Source organism: Crocodylus porosus, unplaced genomic scaffold, assembly GCF_001723895.1.
Source record: "Crocodylus porosus isolate Cpor-Errol unplaced genomic scaffold, CroPor_comp1, whole genome shotgun sequence".
Taxonomy (NCBI): Eukaryota; Metazoa; Chordata; order Crocodylia; family Crocodylidae; genus Crocodylus; species Crocodylus porosus.
The window spans coordinates 129,662,365-129,688,290 of record NW_017728931.1 but is presented as its reverse complement, the minus strand read 5'-3'; the positions used below and the strand labels follow the sequence as shown (position 1 = coordinate 129,688,290).

At 42.3% G+C, this 25,926-nt stretch overlaps 1 protein-coding gene across 1 annotated transcript in view; it reads left to right on the top strand.

The window, feature by feature from the left end:
- Window positions 1–25,926, top strand: part of SEMA3E (semaphorin 3E) — a 206,600-nt gene that overhangs the window by 162,463 nt on the left and 18,211 nt on the right. The window contains exons 8-14 of the mRNA XM_019543650.1: window positions 2,051–2,165; window positions 2,500–2,569; window positions 4,620–4,764; window positions 10,664–10,886; window positions 15,259–15,350; window positions 17,041–17,082; window positions 22,397–22,563. Coding sequence (XP_019399195.1) covers window positions 2,051–2,165; window positions 2,500–2,569; window positions 4,620–4,764; window positions 10,664–10,886; window positions 15,259–15,350; window positions 17,041–17,082; window positions 22,397–22,563 — 854 coding nt within the window. The remainder of the gene's footprint in view (window positions 1–2,050; window positions 2,166–2,499; window positions 2,570–4,619; window positions 4,765–10,663; window positions 10,887–15,258; window positions 15,351–17,040; window positions 17,083–22,396; window positions 22,564–25,926) is intronic.

Sequence of the window (25,926 nt, the reverse complement as noted above, 5' to 3'; positions counted from 1 at the left end):
AGCACCGGGGTCAGATGACCCCGGCAAGGTTAAATTTGGTAATAAAAATTATCCTCAGCACTTTTCACTTACATAGCACTTCACAGGCTAGAGTTGCCACTTGGAGCACAGAGAAAGTGTTTTAAATTCCTCCCCAGTTCTAGTACTAGTGCCAATGGCAACCCTGGTGCCACTCAGAGCGATTGCCAGACAACTCTGAATGACACCACTGATATAACTGGATAGCCCTCCATCCATAGAGGATAGGATTCACTCAGCCTGCCCAGAGATGCTCAGTCCTCTCAGCCCTGACATCAGTTCCCACTCCAACAAATTCCTTATGTCCAGGAGTAGAGGAATAGCAGTGAAAAGGTTCCTACTCAGCCACTGGTGTTTCTTCTTCCAACAGGAAATGCTTACTGACCTTGTTTGAAATAGTGGTGAAATGGCACCAACTTTACATAGAATTACAGAATCATAGAAAGATAGGGCTAGTAGGGGACTTAGCATTTCATCAAGTCCAATCCTTGCTGAAAGCAGGATTATCCCTTTTTACTCTCTCCTAGCCAAGTGTCTCTTTAATTCTGATAACCAGAAATTCCATAGTCTCTCTAGCTAATCTGTCCCACTGGTTAATTAATCTCAATATTAGAAAATTCTTCCTGATGTATGTTTAAAGCAGCTTATAAATATAGTAATAATTAATCCTTCCCAGACATAAATGGTGCACACATATATTTTTCATAATTTATAGGAACTGCATTCATAAATCTGATGGATGCATAGGAAGCAGTAAACATAATGTACAGCATGCAAAATAACTTTATTAGTTTGTATTAACTAATAGATGCAAGAACACTGCTTATTAAAACTGTGTAAAAGTGATATATTAAATGCGTATATAAAACGCCAAAATAGAGACAATACCAAATTGAAATCTAGGATATGAAGTTGTTTTGTTCTGAATCCAGATTTATACATAGACCTTGGCTAAAGTTCCTTGGCCTATGTTGTAGAAGATGTTAGACTAAATTAGTATAATGGTCCACTCTCCTCTTTAAATGTATGAATCTGAATTTTTGATCTGTACAGTGGGTCAAATCAAAATCCCCCAGACCTGCTCCATACATATAAATCTTATTCATCTGGATCTGAATCTGGAGATTTTTTCTTGGGTTTTGTAAATCAAAAAATAAGAAATAAAATGACAAAAGAGAGAGCAATAATCAAAAAACCATTCAAAACTCAGTTGTGTCAGCTTTCAGTCTTCGTGGGAGATTTTTTTTCTGTTTGCTTGTTTTGTGTGGCAGTCAATCCTTGTAATTTCACTGTCTTGAGCTCAAATGTTCCTAAAATCTCAGTGTGACAATAAAGAAAGCAATGAGTTTTGCTTGACTGGGGCAGGAGTTTAAAATCGTTTGCACAACTCAACTAAAGAGCATTTGACACAAGATCGTGGAGTAGAAATGAATGGTCTGTATCACTATGAAATATGCTAGTGGGGTTGGTTATATTACTATGACTAATTAGCACTCTTTGGCAGCCTGGCTGGCAATCCCAACAGGAGAAATAAAGCAGCCAGGAGCAGGAAGAGTGCACTAAATCCTACCGTCTAAAAGTAGCATTCTCATTGATGTTCATGCAGTTTGCAAGGCACTGTGCAGAAGTTTGCAGTTAATTTGCTTCAGCTGTATTTGTAGGGTTGAGGGCTTCAGACTCCAAGTTAGTTGATTCGGCCCTGCATTCAGTTCCTAAGATAAGGTTACCTGATACGCCAAATATTCATTCTAACATATTAGAAATACATTTAAGGGTATGCAACAGTTAAAACTAGTTGTAGACCCAGTATTTAACTAAACATCCTTACAAACCCACAGCTTTTAACGAGAAATGGGTTTGATTGCTTACTAGGGACTGACTCCAAAATAATAACACAAGTGGAGTGGTTGATTTGTGGTTTGAAATTACATGCCTTTGACATTAAAAGTTATGATGAGAGGGTAATTCAACATACTGTTAATCTAGAATTATTCATCCTAATTAGCATTAGCTTTTGTTTGTCTTTGCACAGAATGATATGGGAGGACAGCGAATGCTGGTGAATAAATGGAGCACTTTCCTCAAAACCAGACTGATCTGCTCTGTGCCAGGAAAGAATGGAATTGATACACATTTTGATGAATTAGGTATATCATAGAGCACATCCCCCCCTCCCCACAACCCTTTTATAGAATGTAAACCTTATGCTAATCCCTTTAACCCTCAAATATAATCACTAACAGGAAATGCTTGTTGCTGATTCCAAAGCCTATGAAACGTTATATACATATTGAGTACTATCATTAATTACACTTTTACGTGTTGTAAGATTTCTATACAATGTTTCTAAACCTGTATAAAATTAAGTTATGTATATAGAAAATATTAGCTTATACTCTTAATAAGCAGTGGTTTTTTTATTCTCTTTTGGGACTGAGAAAGTAAATTAACAATACTGAACCTTTTATATTTATTTTACAGAGGATGTGTTTTTGCTACACACACGGGATAGCAAAAATCCAGTGATATTTGGACTCTTTAACACAACAAGGTAAATAGTTAGGAAAAATGTCAGCAACAGCATCATATTTGTAATTGCATTTGGAACCAAGGGAAATAGTTTTGGGTAAATACCATGTAGCAAATATGTATACTCTGAGTGAACTATATAATTCCTAGGCAGTCCAGGACTTTTCCTTTCTAACTTAAAACAGCAAAGCTTTACTGAAAGCCCAAATAGCTTTCTCAGTAGAAAGACTCTGGTTGACTTGTGTTGGCAATGGATCATCCTCACAGGCCCTGAATAAGAAACAAGGAAGACAATGATTCTGTACCAGGTCGATGTGTAATATTAGCTGTTATGCAAATGTCCTCATACAAGTCACAGGATAAAATTTTAAATAGGAATCCACAAGTTCAAAAATATTCTGACTTGGTGTGATCTCTTTCAGTTCTGTGCAGCAGAACTGCTCAATTATTTTTTCTTAGTCAAGAAAAAGTCAAAGCTAAAATTGGCATTTTCTAAGGGGTGTCTTGAGTCTAAGTAGCCTTGAGTCTAAGAAGGTTGAGAACCGCTGGTGTAGGAAAAAGCTTGGAGAGAGCACTAATGAAAATATGAAGTCCTGGGGTCTGTTTTCTTACAGACATCTTGTATGACCTTTGACAATTCATTTAGGGCCTGATATTGTTCTACATGTTAGATGCCTAAACACAATACTGTTCCATCCTGCTAGAGTCCCTGAAAATCAGTCAGTACAAAGGTGGATGCATCCTCCTCCTGCTCCCTGTTTTTGTGACTTTGTATTAAGACAAAGATGATAGTGTATAACAGCAACAGATTTGGTAATAGTTTTCAGATATTGAGCAGGGTGGAATAGGATCACGCTTGCATACTTAAATCCATTTAGGCAGCAAACATGTGGAAGAGGATGTTACACAGTAATTTTGGGTAGCTCCTGGAACTCCTAGCCCCTGGATTGTCCACACATTAACACCTTAAAGTGACTTAAAACACGTGTTACGCAGCTCAACGTTACATCACTCCAGGGCAGGGTTGCCTCTAGACCTGCACTCCCCAGCTCCTTTTCCATTGAAGCGTGGCCACTCTCCCCAGATGTGCCACTCAAGTTGAAGGTGTGCCTGCTCCCAACTCCAGGCTAGCACAAAGCTGATCAATGTCTGAGCAGTTCACAGCTTAAGGTGTAACAAGGCCCTCTGAGTCTGCCCCTACTGTCTCCATTCTGTGCTCGGGTAAATTTTGGCCTGTCCATTTACTCTGACTCTGCGTATGCCAACTTCTCCAAATGGGGCAATTTAGCCACCTCAGAGCAGTTAGGAGAGCATACCAGTGCGGGGCCTGGGGCTTTTCAAACTACACCACTTTTAGATCCCAGCTGAGCCATTCTTGAGAGTGCCTTACTGACCCGTGCCCACAGGAAGACTCCAAACCCAGACATACTCTGGTGAGGTCACTCCAAGGACTGACCTAACAGACTCCAAAGACCAAGGTCAGAAGAGCAGCTGCAGAGAGTGCCTGGAGTGTGTTCACAAACTTGCTTCCAGCTGAAATTGGTACCTGTGGGGGTGGCTTGATGGGTCGTGCTGGGGAATGGCTGAGTTGGGACACACTGCCACCAAGCGTAGATTTGCCAGGTTTTGGTAACTATGCTGAATGCCATTAGCATAACTAGTGACCTGGGCAGAGCTAGTAGGTGAGCCCCAGGCACTGATTAAAGTATGGGCTGGGGGCAGGGCAAGTGGTGCTCGAACTGATGCTTGGGGGGAGCTGAAAGAGATAAGTTAACTGCTAGTACAGAGGCTACAGGTTTGGGCTATGTGCCAAAAGGCAGTCAGCGATGTAAGAGTGGCTCTCAGGACCTAGCAGCTAACTGTTTGTGGTGAAGAAGAAAGGGTGAAGACAGGGGAACAACTCCCCCCTGCCACTGAATTAGGGATCTTATTTCTTTGTCCAGCATGGCATTTGGTAGCTCTTGTGAGCAGGCCAGAAGTTTAACTCTGCTCCCCCATAGCTTCTGGGACTAGAGCCATCCTGATTCCATGCTTTGTCTGCTCCTACTTCACTTTTGATTTTTATTTCACAGCAATATATTCAGAGGATATGCTATATGTGTCTACCATATAGCAAGTATCCGAGCAGCTTTCAACGGCCCATATGCTCATAAAGAGGGACCTGAATACCACTGGGCTCTTTACGAAGGAAAAGTACCCTATCCCAGACCCGGTTCAGTAAGTAAAATGAAACACCTTTTTTTCTACAGTTACATCAATCTAAGTCAGGTTGCAAAGAAACAAAATAGGCTGGTAGGGGTGAGCATACCTTCATAATGAGGATGACAGAGGTAATAACGAGCAACCCGCAGCTATTGGAAATTTCTAAAATGACTCAGCAGTAAATTTTACAATGACATATTTTCCTCAGTGGAAATCAATGAGTGTTAGATGGATTTCTGAAAACCTAACTAGGCACCTAGCAGCAACTTTACCTTGATACCTTTAAAAATCTGGCACAGTGTCAATACAGGAAAGGAAATGACAGTAGCCTAGGCATAAATTGATGCAGAAAATTGTGTAATTTGGTATTTAACCCATTTGCTATAGAATCTGTTCTACTCAAGGGTCTTTTGTCCTTGCTGCATTTCCTAGCAAGCCAATATATAATTTATCTTCCATAGAAGAAGAGAGATGAGATAAGCTCAAAAAAACTTGAAAAAAGTTAGGATTTCTGCAACCTGACTGCTGAGAGCCCTGCATAAATATCCCAAGGTTGCTGACCCAGGATGTAAACTTGGTGTATAGCTGGACTTCTAAAAGGGGTCTTCTATGCTCCCACTGCAATGAGAATGATGTTTCTTCACAGCTTCTGTCTCTCTGTTTCTCTCTGTCTCTAAATGGCTCTCATTACCGTAGGATCTGACCATGTCCAAGTCTGAAGGCCTCAGATCTCATAACTTTTATATTCTCTTTATGTTAATGTATGTTGAGGGCGCACAGAATATTGCAGAAAGTATTTTGCAGGTTCAGGGTTACCAAAGACCTGCTTCTTCTTTCACCCCCTCTGGTGTAAATTAGGTACATCTGTATTGAAGTCAAAGTGACTACAGTATATAACAACTGGACACTTCATGTTAGCCTCAGCAATGGTCTTTCCCCTAAAATGTCAACCTGAAGCAGATTTGTGGCTATGTGAGGCCCAGTAACATCTGGAAGATCTATATACCTATACCTCACTTCGAAATTTCACCCCCTTGTTTTTTAATGGCCTAAAGATTTTCTGTCCTGAGCTTACCAGTAAAGAAGTAAACAGTCTTCTGCAGCATTATTCATAGCCTTGCTTATCCTTTGCTTTCCAAATCAATATTCTTTTTACTAAAAGCAGTCACATACATAAATAAACTGTATGCATTTCATTTATCACAGAATCACAAAAATGAGAGGTGAAAAGGCCTGTTAGCTTACCTAGTTTATACCAATATAGCTTTGTTCCCTACATTATAATTTAAAATTCATGACCTGTCTAATTTTCAGTGACTGTTGGCTTCCTTTGTGTGTCTTGTAGCAAGAGACACAAGACAAAAAACAATACAAGATGCTCCCCTAAAGTGATTATGTTGGCTATGAACACTTTAAATGAGATGTATACCACCTTGACCAGTAAACCATCACTGCAGCAACTGTTATAGCAAAGGGCTCGTTTCTTGTTTGTTTAATGTAGGGAGAAGCCAGAGACTAATTTTGGAGAAGGAAAGCATGGATTTATAAAAAACAAATCATGTCAGATAAACTTGATCTCATTCTTTGACAAAGTAGCTACTTGGGTGGATGAAGGGAATGTTGTGGACATAACAAAACTGGACTTCAGCAAGCCTTTTGATAAGGTCCAGCAAAAACCTTCTCATACATTGGAGAAATATGGGCTCGATAAAACTTCTACAAGGTGAACAGAAAATTGGCTGAATAGCCTCAGGCAAAGTGTACTTAGTAAGCAGTCCACATCAGAATGGCAGGAAGTATAGGGGTCTGACCTGGGCCTGGTGCTGTTCAACTTATTTATTGATTTGGATGCTGACATTTGAAGACATCATGAAACTGAGAAGAATTGCAAATATATTGGAGGATGTGAGTGCAATTCAGAAGGATCTTGACAGGTTGCAAAATTGGGCTAATAGGGTTCAGTGCTAATAGGGTTCAATGCAGACAAATGCAAGGTACTGCACCTTAGGAAAAATAATCAAAAACACAAATATAAAATGACATCTGGCTGGATGGCAGCACTGTGGAAAAGGACTTAGGAGTCTTGGTGGACCACAGACTCAATATGAGTGTGAAGATTGATGCAGCCACTCAAAAAGCAAATACAGGTTTGGGATGCATCAGCAGAAGCATTAGGTTCAAAACATGGGAAGTGATAGTGTCTCTGTACTCACCACTGGCTTGTCTTCATCTGGAGTTGTGCGTGCAGTTCTGGGCTCGACATTTTAAAAAGGACATGGAAAAGTTAGAGAGGGTCTGGAGACAGGCAGTAAAGATGATCGAAAATGCACCACATACTAACTGTAAAACATTTCACAATAATTAGATTTTTCTGAGCTGTTCCTCATGGCCCAAATTCTGAGTTTTTATTCATTTCTTTTCTCAGACAGCAAAGCATCTTGCATGCTTAACTTAGAACTGACTAAAACTGCAGGAATTCAACTTTAGTATCTGTGTTTCTAGTAGGAGTCCTTTGAAATAAATTTGACAATCTAACTGCACTTATGTCTAGGTGAGTTACAAGCACCAAGCTGGATGAACGAGGGAAAAAGATAAAAATTTTGAGCGAAATCCTTAGCTACTTAGCACCAGAGATCAGGACGGTGATGGAGGGACTGGCCAAGGTTGCTTTGTTCTAACTTGATATACCCTTGACATGCCACTGTTATTATTTCAGTATCCCACACGGGCTATTTTAGTGGTCCATTGGGCTGCTCTCATGCTAGGGATTTAGTAAAATAAATATGAGACTATCCTTGCCCTTATAGATTTAAAGTTTAAATGGTTCAGGCAAGAAAATGAAGGGCAAGAGATTCCCCAATGGCAAGTCAGTGCTAGAGCCAGGAGTAGAGCTCAGATATCCTGAGCTCCAGTTCACAGAATCTTATGACCTCCCTGGGCTGGAGGGCACTGGTGGTGATGGAGGAGTTGGCAGATCTGTCTTCAGCTAGCTGACAATTCACACAGTCATCCATTTTTGACTACTTGTTACCTTAGGACTGTGCTACACGTTCACATTAAAGCTGGATAGAAACCAAATATGGAGTTGTTACACATTGTGAAGCCCTAACTTTATAGCTGGATAGTCACTTTTGTGTTGTGATAATTACTTTGCACTTGTGGCTTATTTAAATTCCTTGTGCAGTTAACCAGTTAATTGTGTAATATATAACATGTAGCAGGGGCCTTAAGTACCCTTCAATGCTGCTTCATTACCTGATCTGGATCTTAGGCTTCACTGAGCTGACGAGCAGATTGTCAAGAACAGGTTTGTGGTTCACAGTCTCTGCACATTGCCAACTTTCTGCTCAATCTGAGTGGATACAGTTTGTGCTGGAGTTTATTGCTCCAGGGCTCAGTATTTACATGTGCTCCCAGGCCTGCAGCATGTTGAGCTGGGGAGCACAGCCCTAGCTGACAGGAGACCTGGGCGGGTTAGTCTGCCAACCCAGAGTTTTTCCAACCCAACTCAGTGTGCTGCAGAAGGGCTGGTTGGGGCATGGGGGTGCTACAGTATGGAACTAGCCAGCAGGCAGCCCCCATGCTGTAGCACACTAGGGCCCTAGCCAGCCCCTGTCACTGTCTACACATGCGTTTTGGCAGAATAAGTAACTTGTGTCGGGCAGTACTATCCCATCGTGGTGTTTATTAGCTTACTACAGTCTTATAGTGCTGCACATGGTGAAGTTGATGCTTTACTGTGGAGCTAATTAGTCAACTGCACAGTAAAGCATCTCATGTAGATGCCTACAGTGTGGCATAGAGTGAAAAAAATACTACTCCCACTCCTCACCTCTGTGAATCACCTTCCATCGATTTCAACTGTTGGATGGGCCTAGAGGGTGACTAAAAGGAAAGGAGAAAAAGCAGTTTAAAATGAAATAAACTCAGAACTCACATATTGGTAGAGCCACACTAGTTCTGACAGACTGTATGGTCTGTAAAGTCCTCCAATATTGCTATTGTCATGTGTGCAACCAGGCTGTGTAATCTACTGAGCCCATGAGCGATACTGTGCTACTTAGGAGAATGATGTCCACTATTTCAGAAATGGTGGTAGTAGGCTTCGGCGGTAGCTGCATCTATTGTTTGCTTTCTAGATTGCCTTATTTTGCTTAATGAAAAAGAAAATCCTGTAGAGGATTATTTTTACCAAATCATTCCCAAACTGGAACTTTGAAAAGGAACTTGGCACTGCCTATGCACTGTGCTGTGCGGTCCAGGAAAAGCAGAGGTTTAGCTTGTCTTAAAACTTATGCTCTTTCCCCTTATTGCAAACAGCCAGTGAAATTCCATCACTAGGTTGATTAGACAATTACTTCAAAGTCAACACTGAAAAAATACTTGCCTGTAGCCAAGCCCAGAAAAGTGGAAATAAACATTGCCCTTTTTGACAAGTGCAGGGGTTTGTTATTGTCAATTATAGTTGACCACAAGTTTAAAATTACTGTTTCCAGTAAACATAAAGAGTATTTTATTTCATTTTATTGATTGAAAATCCAATTTAAATAGGGAGAGCCTGCTACTGTGGCTTTGCTTGACATGCTTCTTAAAACCACAGTATCTTATGGAGATTTGGAGGAAGTGAATGGTCACTGAAGTATTTCCAGTTTGATCATAAATGGTTTCAATTAGTGATCATGAGGCAAATTTGAAATGAAGCATCTAAGTTAGGTTAGGAAATACTATATCCTATTCTTCACAAAATATTTAAATTTAAGGTTTTTTGTATAAAACATCCATTTAACCCTATTAGTACATCTAATTCAAACAGTACCTTTGTTTCACTCTTTAACCTAAAGTGTATTTGCTTTGCAATATGACAGGTTGATCTTGGGTAACACTTGGATTTCAGGCTGAGCTGTTATATGTAATATTGGCATTATGAGCTGAATATTATAATCGCTTTTTGAGATCAAGAATTACTGGGGCTAAAGGTGGTTTAATTTTGAACTGTGCTTGTACATTTTGCAATCCACATGAATTGAAGACTGATACCAAACATTCCTTTTTTGCTCATTTTATGTGGCCAGCAGCATTGAGTAGGGCATATATTTCTCTAATGGTTTTTGATAGATGAAAAACATGGTTGACTATTTTCAATTTTAAAAAATGGTTAGGAAAGAAGCCCTATTTTCCCCGTGAAAGTCTAAGATGTTTGTGTACCACATTTTCACTGAAATGAAAAGTTTTGTAGTAAAAACCATTGCTTTTTTTAAAAAAAATGTTTGAATAATTTGATCAGCTGAAGACATTGGATCAATAATTTATGGAAAGCATAATGAAAATTTTAGGATTCACTGGAAAACTTCTTATAAAAGAGGGTTTGTATGCAAGTGTGAAAGCAAATGAGCATTTTTGTACATGGGGGTTTGTATGCATACATTATGCAGTACATCCACATTGTGTGTGTGTGTGTGTGTGTGCGCGCACATGTATGTGCATGCGCACATGTGCATGCACATGCACAGGTAGATACACACAGATACTGTGGTAATACTTAAGCCTTAGTGTAACAGAGTGTAACTGCCTCTGATCTGACATAAATATTTGAGGTTGAATCATATGTTTCTATGAGAAAGAAATGAGTAAACTCCCATTGACATTCATTTGAGGAGAGACTGAGTCTGTCTGAAGGCTCTGGACAGCTAGATTGTTCCCTTTCCCACTTCTCATTATAAATCCAGCACCATTTATTTGGATCTTTCAGTCAACCAGATTATAAATGGATTCCTCTTTAATCCCTAAAGTCTCAAGCATTTCCATACTTTTCTTCACGCTGTGACTTCTGGCAATCAGTACCCTCATTCAGCATCTATGCCAGTATTAACAAAACCACCCATGTCTATAACCCACCTGTTTTGTGTTTGTGCAGTGTGCCAGCAAAGTGAATGGTGGTCTCTATAGTACCACCAAAGACTATCCTGATGAAGCTGTCCGTTTTGTGAGAAGCCATCCACTGATGTATCAGCCTGTCCGGCCAGTTCATAAAAGGCCAATATTGGTTAAAACAGATGGGAAGTATAATCTCAAACAAATAGCAGTGGACAGAGTGGAAGCTGAAGATGGACAATATGATGTCTTATTTATTGGCACAGGTAAATAAGAAAGGTAGCACTGTACCCTTTTCATCCCATTTTCAATAACACTGATATCTGTCCAGGATTAAGCACTGTATTCTTGAGAATCATCAAAGCAACATAGTCAGTTTGATAGATAATCATACTTTATACTTGCATAGTACATTTCATCTGTAAAAAAAAAAATCAAAAGACTTGCAAATGAGAGTAAGCCTTATAAATACCCAGTTCATGAATGGTGAAACTAAGACAAAGAGAGGGTGAGAGATTTTGTTACAAAGCAGATCAGTATAAAACATATTAAAAAGTGTTGAGAAAGAAGGATTATACCCTAGAACTCAGATTTTAATGCTAAGTACAGACAGTCAAAAAGCCTGAGGCTGAATCGATTCAGGTTTTGCAGGTTAATCTAAACTGAGAAGCAAGTGAACAGACATTGACTTTTGATTCAAGAAATGCAGTGGCCCAGGCCAGAAGCTGGGTGGCACTAGAGCATGCCTCCCAGCCTCTGCTCCAAGGCTTTTCCCTGCTCCCTCCTGGAGCAGAGGGGGCATGGCCAGACCCCAGCCCAGGGCTAGCACACTGGAGAGTGGGAGTTTAAATCTCTTCCCTGGCCCACATTGAACCCTACCCCAATCTGCCTGGGTGAGCAGGCAGTGCCTGCCAGGCTTCTTTCCCCACTGCTCTGGCAGGGAGGGGCAACCCCTGCCAGGCTGAGGAGGGGGTTGCTGGGGGAAAAGGTAGTGGCACTGAATACATAAAAGCTTGAATGAGAATACTCCTTTCTCTGAAGTGACCATGTATTAAACACAGCAATTTGAAACCTCAAGCACACAGCAAAGAACAACCAGAAATCTTCACCTAAGCTAAGATACATCCCTGTAAAACACAGTAAGAGCACACACAGCTTAGTCTGAATGAAAATGGAATGTAAGAAACCGAGAAAACAAAAGAAAGCCTTGTATAAGTTTTTTGTAAGGGCAGAGTGTCTCCTTACAGCCAGGCATTCAGAAAGTCCTTCTTGGGGAATCTGCAGATGGTCTCAGAGAGCTTCCTTTCCCGAAGACATGCCCCGCTGCCTCCTCCCCTCCCCCCCAGGTCCTATGCAGGACAGAAAAGGGGTCCCCTTCCCCAGGTCAGTATACTGGGCCTGGGTCTTGGGGGCAGGCAGCAGTCCTTCTGAGGCTGTTGCCCCCTGTAGCCCACTTCCCACTTGAGTGGAGAGGAGGGAGCATGGCCACACCCCAGCCTGGGACCAGCACATTGACCCAGGGTGGGGAAGGGGGTTTAAACCCACTCCCTGGCCCTGGACCCCAACTGAGGTTTGCCTGGGGTGGCAGTCCCTCCCAGACTTTCTCCCCAGACCTTCTCTGCTCCAGTGGTGAGTGGGCAGGTAGCCTGGCAGGGGCTGCTGTACCCCTGCCAAGGAGACCATGGCTGGGGTCCTGTGTCAGTGGGAAAGGGGATTTAAATCAGGGGATTTAAATCCCTCCCTTCTGCCTGAGCCTGATGCCCCACACACCCATCCCCTCCACTCCAGTGAGAAAATGTCTTGCAGGAGCTGTCCCCCTTCCACCCCAAGCAGACCCGGCTGTGATTTCCCACCCCCTTGTCAGCCAGCCCTCACTGCTCTGACTAGGGAGCAGAGGGTTGGGGCCAACCCTGCTCTCTGGAGCAGATAGCACAGCCCAGCCCAGGACTGCAAAGCATCCTGGGATGCTGGGGAACTGTGATTTAACTTGAACCAGGAAGGGGTCTGAGACAGAAGTTTCATAAACCAGTTTTACCTAAATCGGTTAAGTCTGATGCCACATTCAACCAGGTTTATCTTAAACCAGTTTCAGCCATTTTGTAACTGGTTTATGTGTACTGAGCTGCTGTTCTGTTATAGGTTTAAACCATTTTCTGATCACTTAAACTGGTTTATGTGTAACTTCTGTCCCTAGCCTCAGAAATGGGAGACTCACATTTGGGTGCTAATTAAGTGACCTGTTTTTTCAAAATTGCAGAACACCTAGTGGATCCCATGGATGCCAACTCAGTGTCAAAATTGAGATCTGGACCCAAGAGGAATAAGTGGATTTTCAAAATGTCAGTGGAAGCTGTTGGCTTCATTTCTACCTCTTTGGACCCTAGGTTTAGTTGCCTTTGCTAACAGAAGCAGTTTGTTTTCAGATCTGCCTCAGGGTGTTGCCTAAGAGAATTACTGGAAGGAATAGCTGCCCCACACATGGTCCCCCCCCAAAATTTCAGAGCTCTGCCAATATTTGCCAGTCTGCCAGACACCCCAGATGCATTTTGACTTCTTGATGTTCCTCATTTCTCTTTTAAGTGGATTTCTTTACCACCTATAAGGCAAACCTGAAAAAGACCACTTGAAAATATGTCACGAGTCTCCATAATTCTAAATCTGAGTAGACACAAAGACCATTGATTATCCTTTAAGGCCTCACTGTATTTAAGAAATTAATAAAATATCAGAAAAGCCTGTCAATACCCTTGATTTTTTGTAATATCTGACTGATCTGGAAATAACCCAAAAAGGCAAAATAACCTCCATATTTTATCATAATCATTTCTATGATTACTTGACACGAGGGCACTAATGGCCATTTTGCTAAAAAAAGCACTTAGTCTGGGCTATTTCTTGACTAGTGACATTTACATGGAAAGCACATTTTGCTGTATAAAGTCAATAAGAGAAGTGATGTAAGAGAATCACAAAGCTTATTTTATATTAATGGGATTTTCTCTACCTAAATCTTTTGGTTCCAATATGTGGTACAATGTATCACATCACAGGGCATGTCATTGTAGGTTTCTATGATGGATTTTCTAATGCTGACAATATATTTTATACTGTACACTTGCATTTATGGTTAAAACCTATATGAGTGTCTGGCATAGCCAGAAAAGTAAAGAAGCCTATGATCTAACAAAGCTGAAGCCAGTGAGACCACTCATTAGGTAGGTGCATAAGTGTTTTTCTGCTGCTTACTGTTCCCTTGAAAGTCTGTTCTTGGGTGACAGCACAGGAATCTTGGACTCAGAAACTTTTAGCTGAATTCTGCACTCTTTACTCTGGCAAAACATCCCTTTTTAAAGCTCAGGGGTGCTCTTGCCAAAAGTATAATGAAGGGGCCCAAACTTCCTCTACCTGGACCCAGCATTTGTAGCACAGCATTAATGCACGGAGTTATTGTACGTATGGAAGGTTTCCTTAGCATTACTGGAATAGGTTTGAAGGGCTTGTCAAAGAGGAAGTCTGAACTACACGGATAACATTCCACAACATGCCTGTCAGCAGGATTATAAGGGGACTTCGTTCTGAACATCTGAGCCCCTGACAGTGAATCCTTTTAACTGTTCTCTCAAAAAATGGACCTCTTTGATAACATTTTCGCTTTGAGGAGTGGTGTCTGACCCCCTTTAATGGCTCCTCTTTATGTTCATCTCTTTGATCTCTCTCTGAACATTCTTTTTCCTCACTGGTTGTCAGGTTAATTTTTCCCCCTGTAAATCAGAGATGAGTGACAATAACAGGAGACAGGAAACAGAAAGTACCATTGGTGATGACAAGCATGCAGCTTTCAGGAAAATAAAGGGTCTTTAATAATCAGAACAAGACCAAACTGAAGTGAGGAAGCCCAGCTCTTGTACCAAAGTATCAATTTATTAATTAATACATTGAGGAGATCACTTACCAGTCCTCAGGAATGGTCATAGCCCTCTATATACTTACCACACTTTTAATTGAAAAGGAGAGGAGTCTAATGCATAGATCAGCTGAAGACCACTTGTAGGAGGAAGACTTTTGCATCACAACTAGTCCATGACCTATGTTTTGAGAACAACTAGTCAAGCCCAGGGGTCAGCAATGTTTTTGGACAGTGTGCCAAAAACACCCACAACCTTGACTTATAAGCTGTCAAGAGTGCCAGGGGCAGATGGCAGGGGAGTCATGAGTGGCCCAATCCTTGTCGTGGCAGTGCAACCCTGGCCTTTTCCCCACCACTGCACCGAGGTGCAGGTGCCAAGCAAAATGCTTCTATATACCACGCTTTGGCACCTCTGCCAGGGGTTGCCTACTCCTGGTCTGGACTATTAACCATGGAATTGAGAGACACCTTGTTGGAAACCTGTTTATCCTACTCACTTGTTGTATGGTCCAGAACCTCTCTAGGTCTCACTTTCCCAGTCAGATACAAGTGTATTTTTATGTTCAAGAAGCCTATCCAATGCAGACAATACAATCATTAATAAAATATAACCATTATTGCAATTGTTATTTTTTCATCTCTTCAGTATTCACTTCAAAGGAGACATTCTGATCTTTGTCAACCAACAAATAACAATTTTAACTTCTAAGGTGCTTTTTATTTACTTACAGATAATGGGATTGTGTTGAAAGTCATTACAATTTACAACCAGGACACAGAATCAATGGAAGAAGTGATTCTTGAAGAACTTCAAGTATTCAAGGTACAATACTCTATGAAGGAAACATATACACAACTGCCTGGGGTGTACTCAGACTTAAAATGTTTACAACATAGTAGTATGAATGGAAATGCAATAGCTAAGTGCAGTGAAATTCCTTAATGAGACAGTTATTCTTTTTCCACAGGAAATCCATATTTTAAGCAGAGTTTCATTTAAAATGGAATTGCATTCTAAATCTTGAATGCCCCCAAATAAATCAGGACTTTCACTTAATGCTTTAAATGTTAAACCAGAACTTCCAATTTTGCCAACTAACTTCCAATGAAATGTTTAACTGCTTGATTGTGTCCCCCCATATGGGCTGTTAAACATCTAAATAGACATAATTACACTCCAGTGTAATTGAAGATACAAAATTGGAGGTTTGCTGGAAACCCAGTGGTTCAGAAACTCATGGTCTGGAAAAAATTTAATATATCTTATCATGAGCCAAATCCTAAGTCCCTAAACAGACAAACTTTCTATTGCCTTAGAAAGAATATGATCATCATTTTTAATGTGTAGTAAAGTAGGTGGAATGAAATCCTATTTAATTCCTATAGTAGGACTGCAGGATTTGGCTCCTTAAATGGGGCCAGTTTTTAGGGTCTTAGGAGCCACCTTCTGCCACTGCCACAAGAAATCTCAACAGAAGACAAAGGGAAAAATTTCTCGATCAATTAATTTTGTCTATAACAAATATGTCATATAGAAAGTACAGAGAGGTAGTTCTGAAGTCAGCAGAAGGCCAAATGAATCAGAGATGCACAAGTTTTCCTGAGCAAGAATTCACTGATGAAACACTGTGTCCTAGTCTGCACTGCTTTCTGTGACTTATAAAGGCCCATACTAAAGGGCTACAGACAGAAATTGCACATAAATTGATACAAGTGATTGGAAATCAGTTCAAATTTGTAACACAACAGAAGTTCAGTGCACATAAAACGCTTTCAAAATGGCTAAAACCAGTTTAAGATAAACCTGGATGGATGTTGTATCAGGATTAACTGATTTAGGTTAAATCAATTTATTGAACTTCTGTCCCCTGTAGATTCAAGTTAACTCACAGTCTCTCAGCATCCCGGGATGCTTTGCACCTCCCCAACAAACACTCATTTCACAGAGTGGGTGGGCTAGCCTTTTCCCAAGCTTTCTTCTCCAGCTGAGCAAGAAGGCATGCTCTAGTGCCCCCTGGCTTCTGGCTTTGGCCACTGCAGGCATGTGGCTACATTTCTAGAATCAAAAGTAAATATCTGTTCACTTTCTTATCAGTTCAATTTATGCAACTTAGACTAACCTGCAAAAATTGAATCAATTCAGCCTCAGGGCTTTTGACTGTTTGTACTTATCCAAGGAGGACAACAGAAATCAGTGAAAGCATGGACTAGCATTATGGTTGGCACAGGAACAAATGTGTTCCAGGTTGAGTTTGATATTGTTTTATGAATGAAATGTCTATTTTTTCACATCACTGTTTAAAAATAATGATCTCAAAAACATCTATTTCATCAGTTTTACTTTGATATAGTGACTTGATAAAATAGTGATGGGGGAGGGAGGAATACTTGAGTACAACTGTATACATAAGTAAATTCTCCAATAATTCCTCTTTCTGTTAAATTGATCTCCACGATAAACAAGGCAGTTCTTTTGGTCTCCATATAAAGTAAAGGTGATTTTTTTTTTCCAGGTGCCAGTTCCTATTATTTCTATGGAAATTTCTTCAAAGAGGGCAAGTATTTTTATGTCTTTGAATCACCAAGATTGCATGATTCAAATGTGACAAAGCTCTAAACTGTGCATAGCTGTACATCACGTGTAATGAGAGACGCTTCAGTAACATACGATCATTTTTAATATAAACTTATAATTTTTGTTTCTCTGTTTCTGAAACATTTAGGTTGTTCAGAGCTAGTGTTAAAAGCTGTTTAAATCTTTTGGGTTCACAGTATCATCCATTTCAAGGCAAGGGAAAATCAACCTGATACATGAGTTGTTGGCATAATAATTGCAGCGAGGGAATAGCCTGGGAAACACGAAGACTAAAGAAAAACTTTGTTGCTGATAAATATAAGAGGATTGGCCACAGGCACCAGGGAATTTCTCTGCAAGATCTTCCTTTGTGCTCTCCACCTACATATTTATTAGCCCCCTGCTAGGGAAGCTTAGGAGATTTTGAGAATTTTTGAATGTTTGCCTGCTCAACAGAACTCTTTGCTCCTCCTCACTGATCCTTTTGCAGCGGGCACTGAGATAGGAGCCTCCACACCAGCCTGAGATGGCTCCTGATCTTCATTTTAACACAGGATGGTTCAAACCTCTGGTATAAACCAGATTTTAATTTAAATACAATGGAATGTCAGGTAGGGACAAAAAAGTGTACATTCTGTCTACCAGATGGAGAGACTCCTTTGGACATACATGACTCAGGAAAGGACTTAGTGGTCATGTCTTCAGCATGACCTGCCATGACAGAAAGGGTCAGTACAACCCTGGTATGAAAAAGAAACAGTCTGGCCTCTCATGAAGAACTGGTAAGATGGCTACTAGCATGCTGTGTCTAGCTATATGTCTGCCTTTCAAAAAGCATGTGAAAGTCCTGGAGAGTGTCCATGATTCATGACTTGGAGGCTCAAGGACTTCAACCTTTCTAGCTTATTCAAGAGAAGATTGAGGGGTAGTTTGTCTAATAATACTGGGAGCTTTTCAGTCTTGCAGAAAAAGGTATAACTAGACCCACAGGCTAGAAGTTGAAATTATATAAATTTAACCTCTAAGTGAGATTTCCTAATACTAGGAGTAATTAAACCCTGGAAAAACTTTCCAGAGAAAGTGAATAGCTTCCCAGTAGCTTGGATTCTTCAAAATTAGAATAGATATTTTTGTAAAAACAGTTCAATGCTTCAATTCCAGGGGCTTTACGAGAGTAGGGGTAAACGGTGTTAACAGCACTGTAGAATATGGGCAGCGTCCCCTTTAAATCAGTTCCCAGGGCTAGTGCCTCAGTCACTCTGTCCTGGTTATTATTCAGTTCAGTTTCTTGGAGAAACTACATGACCTGTTTGTATGACAGGTGACAGCCAGCTGCTTCTGCTTTGGAGTCTATAACTCTGTGAGGATATTTACATTGTCTCCATGTCAGGCTTAAGACAGCTACCATGAAACGCATCCCAGCCATTCATCCTTACTTTGCATGTGCAGAAACAGAGCAAGGTAGCCACCTTAGTGCAGCAGTGAGCACACCTGAGCAAGTTAACTGAGAGCAGAGTTGAGGGCACACAGTCAGTTCCACACTAAGGCTAGGGACGGACATTCAAAAAACCGGAGTCTGGATTGATTCAATCTTTGCAGGTTAGTTTAATCAGTGTAGATTGAACCAATTTGCAAGTGAATAAACATTCACTTTTTACCCCAGAAATACAGGCACATACATGCCTGCAGTGGCTCAGGCCAGAAGACCACAGGTGCTAGAGCAAGCCCTTGGCTGGAGGGAAACTAAGCTGAGAGAAGGGGCATGGCCATTCCCAGGCAGGCTTGAGTATGATTGGGAAGGGGTTTAAAACCCCACCCTGTCCTGCAGAGACCCCAGTCAGGGTCTGCCTGGAGGGGAAAGTACCCCCCCCCACCCTCTTCACTGCTCCAGAGGTGGAAGCAGGGGCAGGGCCAGACCCCAGTAGCCTGAGGAGAAGCAGAGGTTTAATCAGCAGGGTGGGGTGGCATCAGCACTGATAGGCTCCACTCATGCACCCAGGGCCCCAGCAGTCAGATACCAGTAGCCTGAGGGGAAGGGACAGGAGGGTTTAATTCCCCCACACCCATTGCAGGCAGCAGTATGGAGGCACTGACATGGTGCCCTGAGCAGAGTCCCTCTGAGGAGCAACCAGCTGGCTGCAGGGAGGGCATAGGGAGGGAGGATGTGACCTGGCTGCATACGAGGTGGGGGAGCTGGATCTGCATGAGAGGTGGGGGAGCCTGACTCACTACTGCCTCCTCCTGCTATGGCAGCACAGTCCAGGCTGGGGGTCAGTGCCCACCACCTCCCATCTCCAGCCCCACATGGGGGCTGTTTGGCGGGCTAGTAGGGGGTGCTCCTACACTTAGCCCCCCATCTCACTGCACTCAAACACCTACCAAGTTCCAAGTGCCTCACATCTGGCTGACCCCCTTCCTGGAGCACACCCACAAGCCCGGGGGTTCTGCTGCCACCACTCATGAGTCTCGGTCTGTTAGTGTCTCTGTGCCTCGTGAGGTACACAGCCTTTATAGACCTGAAGAGGGTACTCGACTCACTGCAAGAACCTTGGGTGCTTCCCTTATTCTGAAGCACAAATAGTCGTCTCCCTTAGTCAGCCAGACCCAGGGGGCCCCACGGCATAATCTAGACCCTCTCCCAATAAGTCTCCCACACTAGATACAGAGGAAAACTTTATTGATTACAGGGAGTAGGTTTGTAATAGGGTACAGGGTAGAGTAATATCAGAGAAAGACCTTAGAGCAAATGGTGGCATGGTAGCCTTTGATCATGCATCTGAGTTACTGCAGGCTATATATCTATTTAGATTTCAAGTAGCTTACTCACAAGTATCATCCAGAGACTAACAGAGCTTTCCTGGGGAAGCAGGCAGTTCATAGGGGATCCATGTGTTGAGAGAGAGAGCTGCTGAGGTTCAACTACCCTCAGTGTTTTCATCATGGCTGCTGCTCCTCCTCCTGGGCAGTCTTTATCTTATATAAATCTTATGACCTCATTACCTGATGCAATAAAGGCCAGCAGTTGTTGGCTACCAGCCAACCAATTTGAAATGCATCACTGGTTGCGGGTAGACTGACAGGGTCTCTAGCCCCACTCCCAGTCATGTTGTCACTGGGCTTAGAACAATAGGGAATTTAGCCCCTCCACCCAGGTGTGTGAGGCCAGTCATGTAGGCAAAGGAAGCAGGTTCCTCTCTCCCCCAGGAATGTATCCAGCTCAGGTTACAATTCAGGGTTACCTGAAGCAGATGAGGACAGGGGTGTCTGCCCTCTGCAGTGACCATGGTAACTAAATTGTCAGATAGGTAATAAGCCTAATAGCAGAGTTTGGGGACAGACTAAGATGGTATTTCACCATAGGCTGCAATTTGTAGGCAGACTACAGCTGCAGCACATTCCCCCCCACCGCCCCCGCCTCTTCTGGCAGTGGCAGTGGAACAAACTACCACCGTGGGTGAAAGTGAAACAACTGTCACCTGCTGCCTGCTTGTGGTGACACTGAGCACTTGGGGTGGGCTGCTGTTGGCCAGGGGCATGGGGGCAGCGGTGGGGGGAAGCAATGGACTGCCAGAGCCCAGTCCAACCCGGCTCTGCAGCCCAGGAATGCAGCCTGGTCTGGCCCAGTCCTGCAGCCCAGACACAAAGGCAGCAACTGTCCCGTGGCAGCCCCTAAGGCAGGTGCCTCACCTCCACCTGCTGTGATGGTTCACTCAGCCACCACCCGTGGGAGGGTCAAGCTACCGTGGGCCAGCCACTGCATACATCCCTGGGCCCAGCAGAAGGACTGAGCGGGTTCCAGCAGTAGTGAGGCATATTCTCTTACAAATTAGACTGTCTAGTATGTTTCTGCTTGAAACAGGGACTTAACCTTTGACACACTGGTTGTCTTGGCATTGGAGATGTGGCTTTTGTTGAGCACATGAATAATTATCCTCATTTGGCCAGGTTAAGTTTTTGAAAATATCTTAGTTCATAGAGACTTGTTAGAATCAAGCTACTCAACTGCATTGAGGATACCCCAGCTCCTGTCTATATTGTGCATAACCCATTCCCAGAGAGCAAATTAGCATGATTCTTCCTAGCAATTGCCCTTCCTAGGACCCAGGATCCAGAGATGTGTCAGAATTTAAAGCAGGGAGACTCTGTCTCAATGCTCTCTCATAAGTATTTTTGCAGCCAGAAGGAAAAGGAAGCAATCTAATTTAAGGGCTGAGAGGTGAAGTAGTTGTTGGTTTTTGAGGAAATGGGAACAGATAAAGATCACTACAGAGCTTGTCAAGGGTGGGAGCATGGAAATGAGGGAGGGACAGGGGGAGTAGCATAATTGGGGACTGTACAAACAACAGAAGGGGGAGGAGGAGAACGGGGAGGGGATCAAGGTTAGGAGTTGCTGGGACAGCTATAAGGGCAGAGAAGGGGAACTGGGAAGGAGCTGACAGGTATGAATAAAAGGGAATGGGGCAAATGAAGTACGGAGAGAGGCAGAAACTGCAGGAAAATAAGAGGATGAAGAAAGGCAGGGGCAAATAGAGTAGACTTAGAAGAGGGGACAAGAAAGGCAGGGGAGGGAGCAGTAGGTAAAAATGCAATGGGACAGGTACAAGCTAATGAGTGGCAAGAGGGCTTAATAACCATTTGATCCTGTTCCTCAACCACTCGTGGAGTTGAACGCAGCTGTTTAGATTCACAGTTTTCCTCTTCTGTCTTTTAAATAGCTGTGGCATTCTTTCATACTCGTTCAGTGTTGGTCCAAATTCATAAATCAGCTTACTACCAATACTAGTTTCTCCATTTGCTCAAGCAGTACAGTTTGAGCAGTAAAGAGCTGCACTGAGGATCTAAAGATGAAAACCCCATTGATATCCCACATTGAGATCCATACTGACAAGCATGATGAAATATTTGGAATTGTTGCTTTTCTATTTGCTGCTCTAAATATTTAGGAAATGCATATTAGGAAGGGAAGGAGGGAGGGGAGCTATTCTAAAACGAACCTTAAGGTTGCAAATTTAGCCACTCAAAAGTTAACTCATGCCACAATTAAGCTTGGATGAGCAGCGTTATTTCTGCTCCTTTGTACAGATACATTACATTGCACTCTTGAATCACACAATTTTATCCTTTGTTTTTCCCTGTCCTCCTTTACTCCGTTCACTGGGTGCCCCAGCAGGAGGGGGGCAGAGGAGGGTAGAATTAAAGTTGCCTGGGCAACTATAAATCTGATGCTCTGTGAAGTTTTAGTGGTTCTTAGTGGAAGTCCTGTTCATTAAGTAGTACCCGGTTCATTTCCACAGCAACAACTCTATGTTGGATCCGAGTCTGTCGTGGTGCAAGTGAAGTTCCATCAGTGTGACATGTACGGCACAGCCTGCGCGGACTGCTGCCTAGCTAGGGATCCATACTGTGCTTGGGATGGGATATCTTGCTCCCGATACTACCCCACAGGAATCCAGGCAAAGAGGTATGAATTCTTTTGTGCAGTTAAATATTCTTTACATAATACCAATGTGAAGAGTTCCCAGTGCAACACAAGTTGCTTTGTTTCTCCCCCTCACATAAATAACAATGATTTATGTTAGCTAATAATTGATTAGCCAAGCCTTAGGGAATGCAGAAGGATTTAAATTAACATGCCAATACGCACTGATGTGCAGGGAATATTTTTCTTATTTACAATAAGTGCACTCATTTCTTAGAAGCTATTTGCCCTGAATATTAAACCAAATTCTGAGTTCCTACTGCCACTGTTAGAAAAAGCCACTTCATTCTCTGTAACATGCAGAGATTTATTTGGATTGTATTAGACAGTGAGCTATGTAATGCAGCAACCTGTAAAATGGAAGAAAGAAAATATATGAACAATCAAATATCACTGCCAGACTTGTTCAGATACCACCTAGCTCTCCATCAACAAACTGGGAAGATTATGACGCATGTCAGCAATTTGCATTTTATGAGACAGATCTTCCCATGATTTTCTTTTAATTGCTACTTTTGCAAATACATATTTATATTTACTAGGGTTGACCACTTCTAGGTTTGAATTAATGTGGACATTGCTTTTCTAGTCCTGTGATGTTTTTGAAAAATAGTGATGTTAATTCACCCAGAAGCAGACTATCATGTCTTTGAATCCACCAGTAGCTGCCTAAGAGCGGGGAAAAAAGGCTCCTGTGGGTCTTCCTTTTCCCTCTCCCATGAAATCTCATCCATATATTCTCATGCATCACAATATTTGGTAATCTGAAACAAACTCTTTATTAGCTACAGCCAGGCAAAATGAATACTTCTGTGATTGCTGAAAAGGTAATGAGTCAGAGGAGTGTTAGGCTTCTGGATAGATACCTCCTAGAAGACATAATCAGCAGGATAGTAAATAATTACACTATAGAAGGAGCCTATCAGCACATTACATTTTTGGAGGATCTAAGTTAAACTAAGTATGAATTTCATGGCCCTGCTACACACAAAGAGAAATTCCTTCTTGCATAACTCATACAAGCAGTCCCAGTAGAGGAAGCAGAGACTGCTTTGGTGCCTAAGGTGAGATGAATGTGGTTCAGAATTACAGCCCTGGAAAGTAGTTATGGAAAAGATAGATCATCTACTATTATCTATTGGGCCAGTGAGAATTATTTCCTACAGTATCAGTAGAAATTGGATTATAATTATTTTGCAAATGAGTTATTCATCTAATCATATAAACTCATATCACATGGTAAGAGGGCACCTACCTGCCCACAGGACTGCACTGTGAATTCAGGTTGTTATGCAGCCTGGTTATTGCCCAGGAAAAGATAATAGAGATCACTAGTTCCTCAACTCAGTTATACATTTGTAGCATATTTACTCCTTTAAAAGATGCCAGAGTAACAGCCCTGGGCATTCATAGTGTACCTCTTTATCTAGGGACTGTGATAACACAGGTCTGTTCTGTTGCTGCGTTCTGCAGGCTCTGTCTTTAGAAAGAAGAAAGTAATCTTTGTTTATATTCCTCCTTGCCTTCTGGAGTGGTAGGGCATGTGTAGAGGAAACAGGGTCCCTAAATTGAACCAGTGGGTTTTTAAAAAGACCACTTCAATTTAGGGCCCCTTAAATACCTGTGTCATGCACACACGCTCTTACCTGCCTCTCTGGCAGCACGGAGAGGAGGGTGAGCTGCTGGTGGGCAGAGCAGTTCCCAGGCTGTTGCGGGGCCTGGTGTTTCCCTCCACAACAGCAGTGTCCCCCACAGCTGGCACCCACCCACAGGCACCCAGCTCAAGTGGTCCCAGGGGCCCTCTGAAGCTCAGGCAGGCAGGCAGGCTCCAAGAAATTTTTTTTTAAAACATCAACACTTTTTTTTTTTTCTTGGGCATAGCCTGTCTTCCTGACCTGCTGCCATGATGCCTGCAGGGGTTCCTGCAGAGCCCCCGAGCTGCACGTATCCTGGAGCTTCACTCTGCAGCTGTAGGGCAGCAAACTAAAACTCCCCAGTCATTTAAGGCACATCACACCACTGAATTTGCTACAGTAGTTGGAATTACTGCACAATATGCTGCCGACACATGCAAACACCAACACCATTAAAGTGGTGCAAAAGCATTTAACCCACCGTAAAGCGTCGTGCACACACCCCCTTCGTTTAGTCTACACATGGCCATATATGATAATGGAGACCTTTGTGATGTCCACTACTTATGGGACTTGGGATCATAAAACTTATTTTACTCAGTAAACAGCTATCAGATGGGAGTTGATTTGGACCTGGGGGTCAGCCTGCCAGCCCAGGGCTGCTCTGATCTGGCTCAGTGGGCTGAGGAGAGGCTGCCTGGGGTACCAGGGTGCTTTGGTGTGGAGCTAGCCAGCAGGCAGCCCCTGCACTGAAGCACCCTTGAGACTCAGCCAGCTGGCTCAGTGTCTACCCATGCATTGCTAAGCATAAAAAAATTCCACCACGTAGTTTATTAGTTCCATGCACCTAGAGGTGCATGTGTAGACACTGAGACATTCACTCTATGGTTAATTAGGCAACTAGACACACTTTGTATGGTATAGTTACAGATGCAAACTTTCTGTAACCTGAAAATTCTGCTGGTGCCAAAAAGGAAAAAATGAGGCATTCAGATTGTGTGCTATATTCTTCAAGAGGCAGGTAGTTTCATATTTTAGTGAAATGCTTCCATTTTTTTGTGTATGAGCAGTTCAGTGGATTAAGCTCAATTCAGGCTTTCCCCCAAAGAACCCCTAAACTCTATGGATAAGCTTCTGTACTGCATGTGTTCACAATCCACAGTATATGGGGATTAAAAGAACTTTATAATACCTTTTGAGCCTTTCAGTCTTGAGGTACTATGAGAGCTGGGGACAAACACAATATAATTTAGATGGCCACTATACACTGACAGCCTCTTCTTCCTCCAAATATCCCCATACCCTACAAAAAGGCCCTTGAGAGAGTTCTTTGTGTTTGTCTTCTGCTTTCTGGCTCCTTTTATGCTATTTCTGCCTTTTACCTGGTGCAAAGAAGCCACAGTAGAGACAAGGATATTACCTTGTGTGTGCCCACTTTTCTCTAACTTATTCCTCTCTTCGCTGCTACTCTTTCTGCTAGATGCATGCACTGTCCACAAGATGTCACTGTGGTACGTTCAGTTCTTCTCTGATCTTTAGCAAAGACATGCAGACCCTTTGCTGATTTCAACTATGAATGTGTCCCTGAAAAACATATTATATACAAAAATTATTTTGGGCCCAGGAACCTTCCACAGAAACTCCAGTATGGGGAAGCGTGAATTTGGGAATCTGCAGTTGGTGAGAGCTGAATTCATAATTCAGTTTCTGA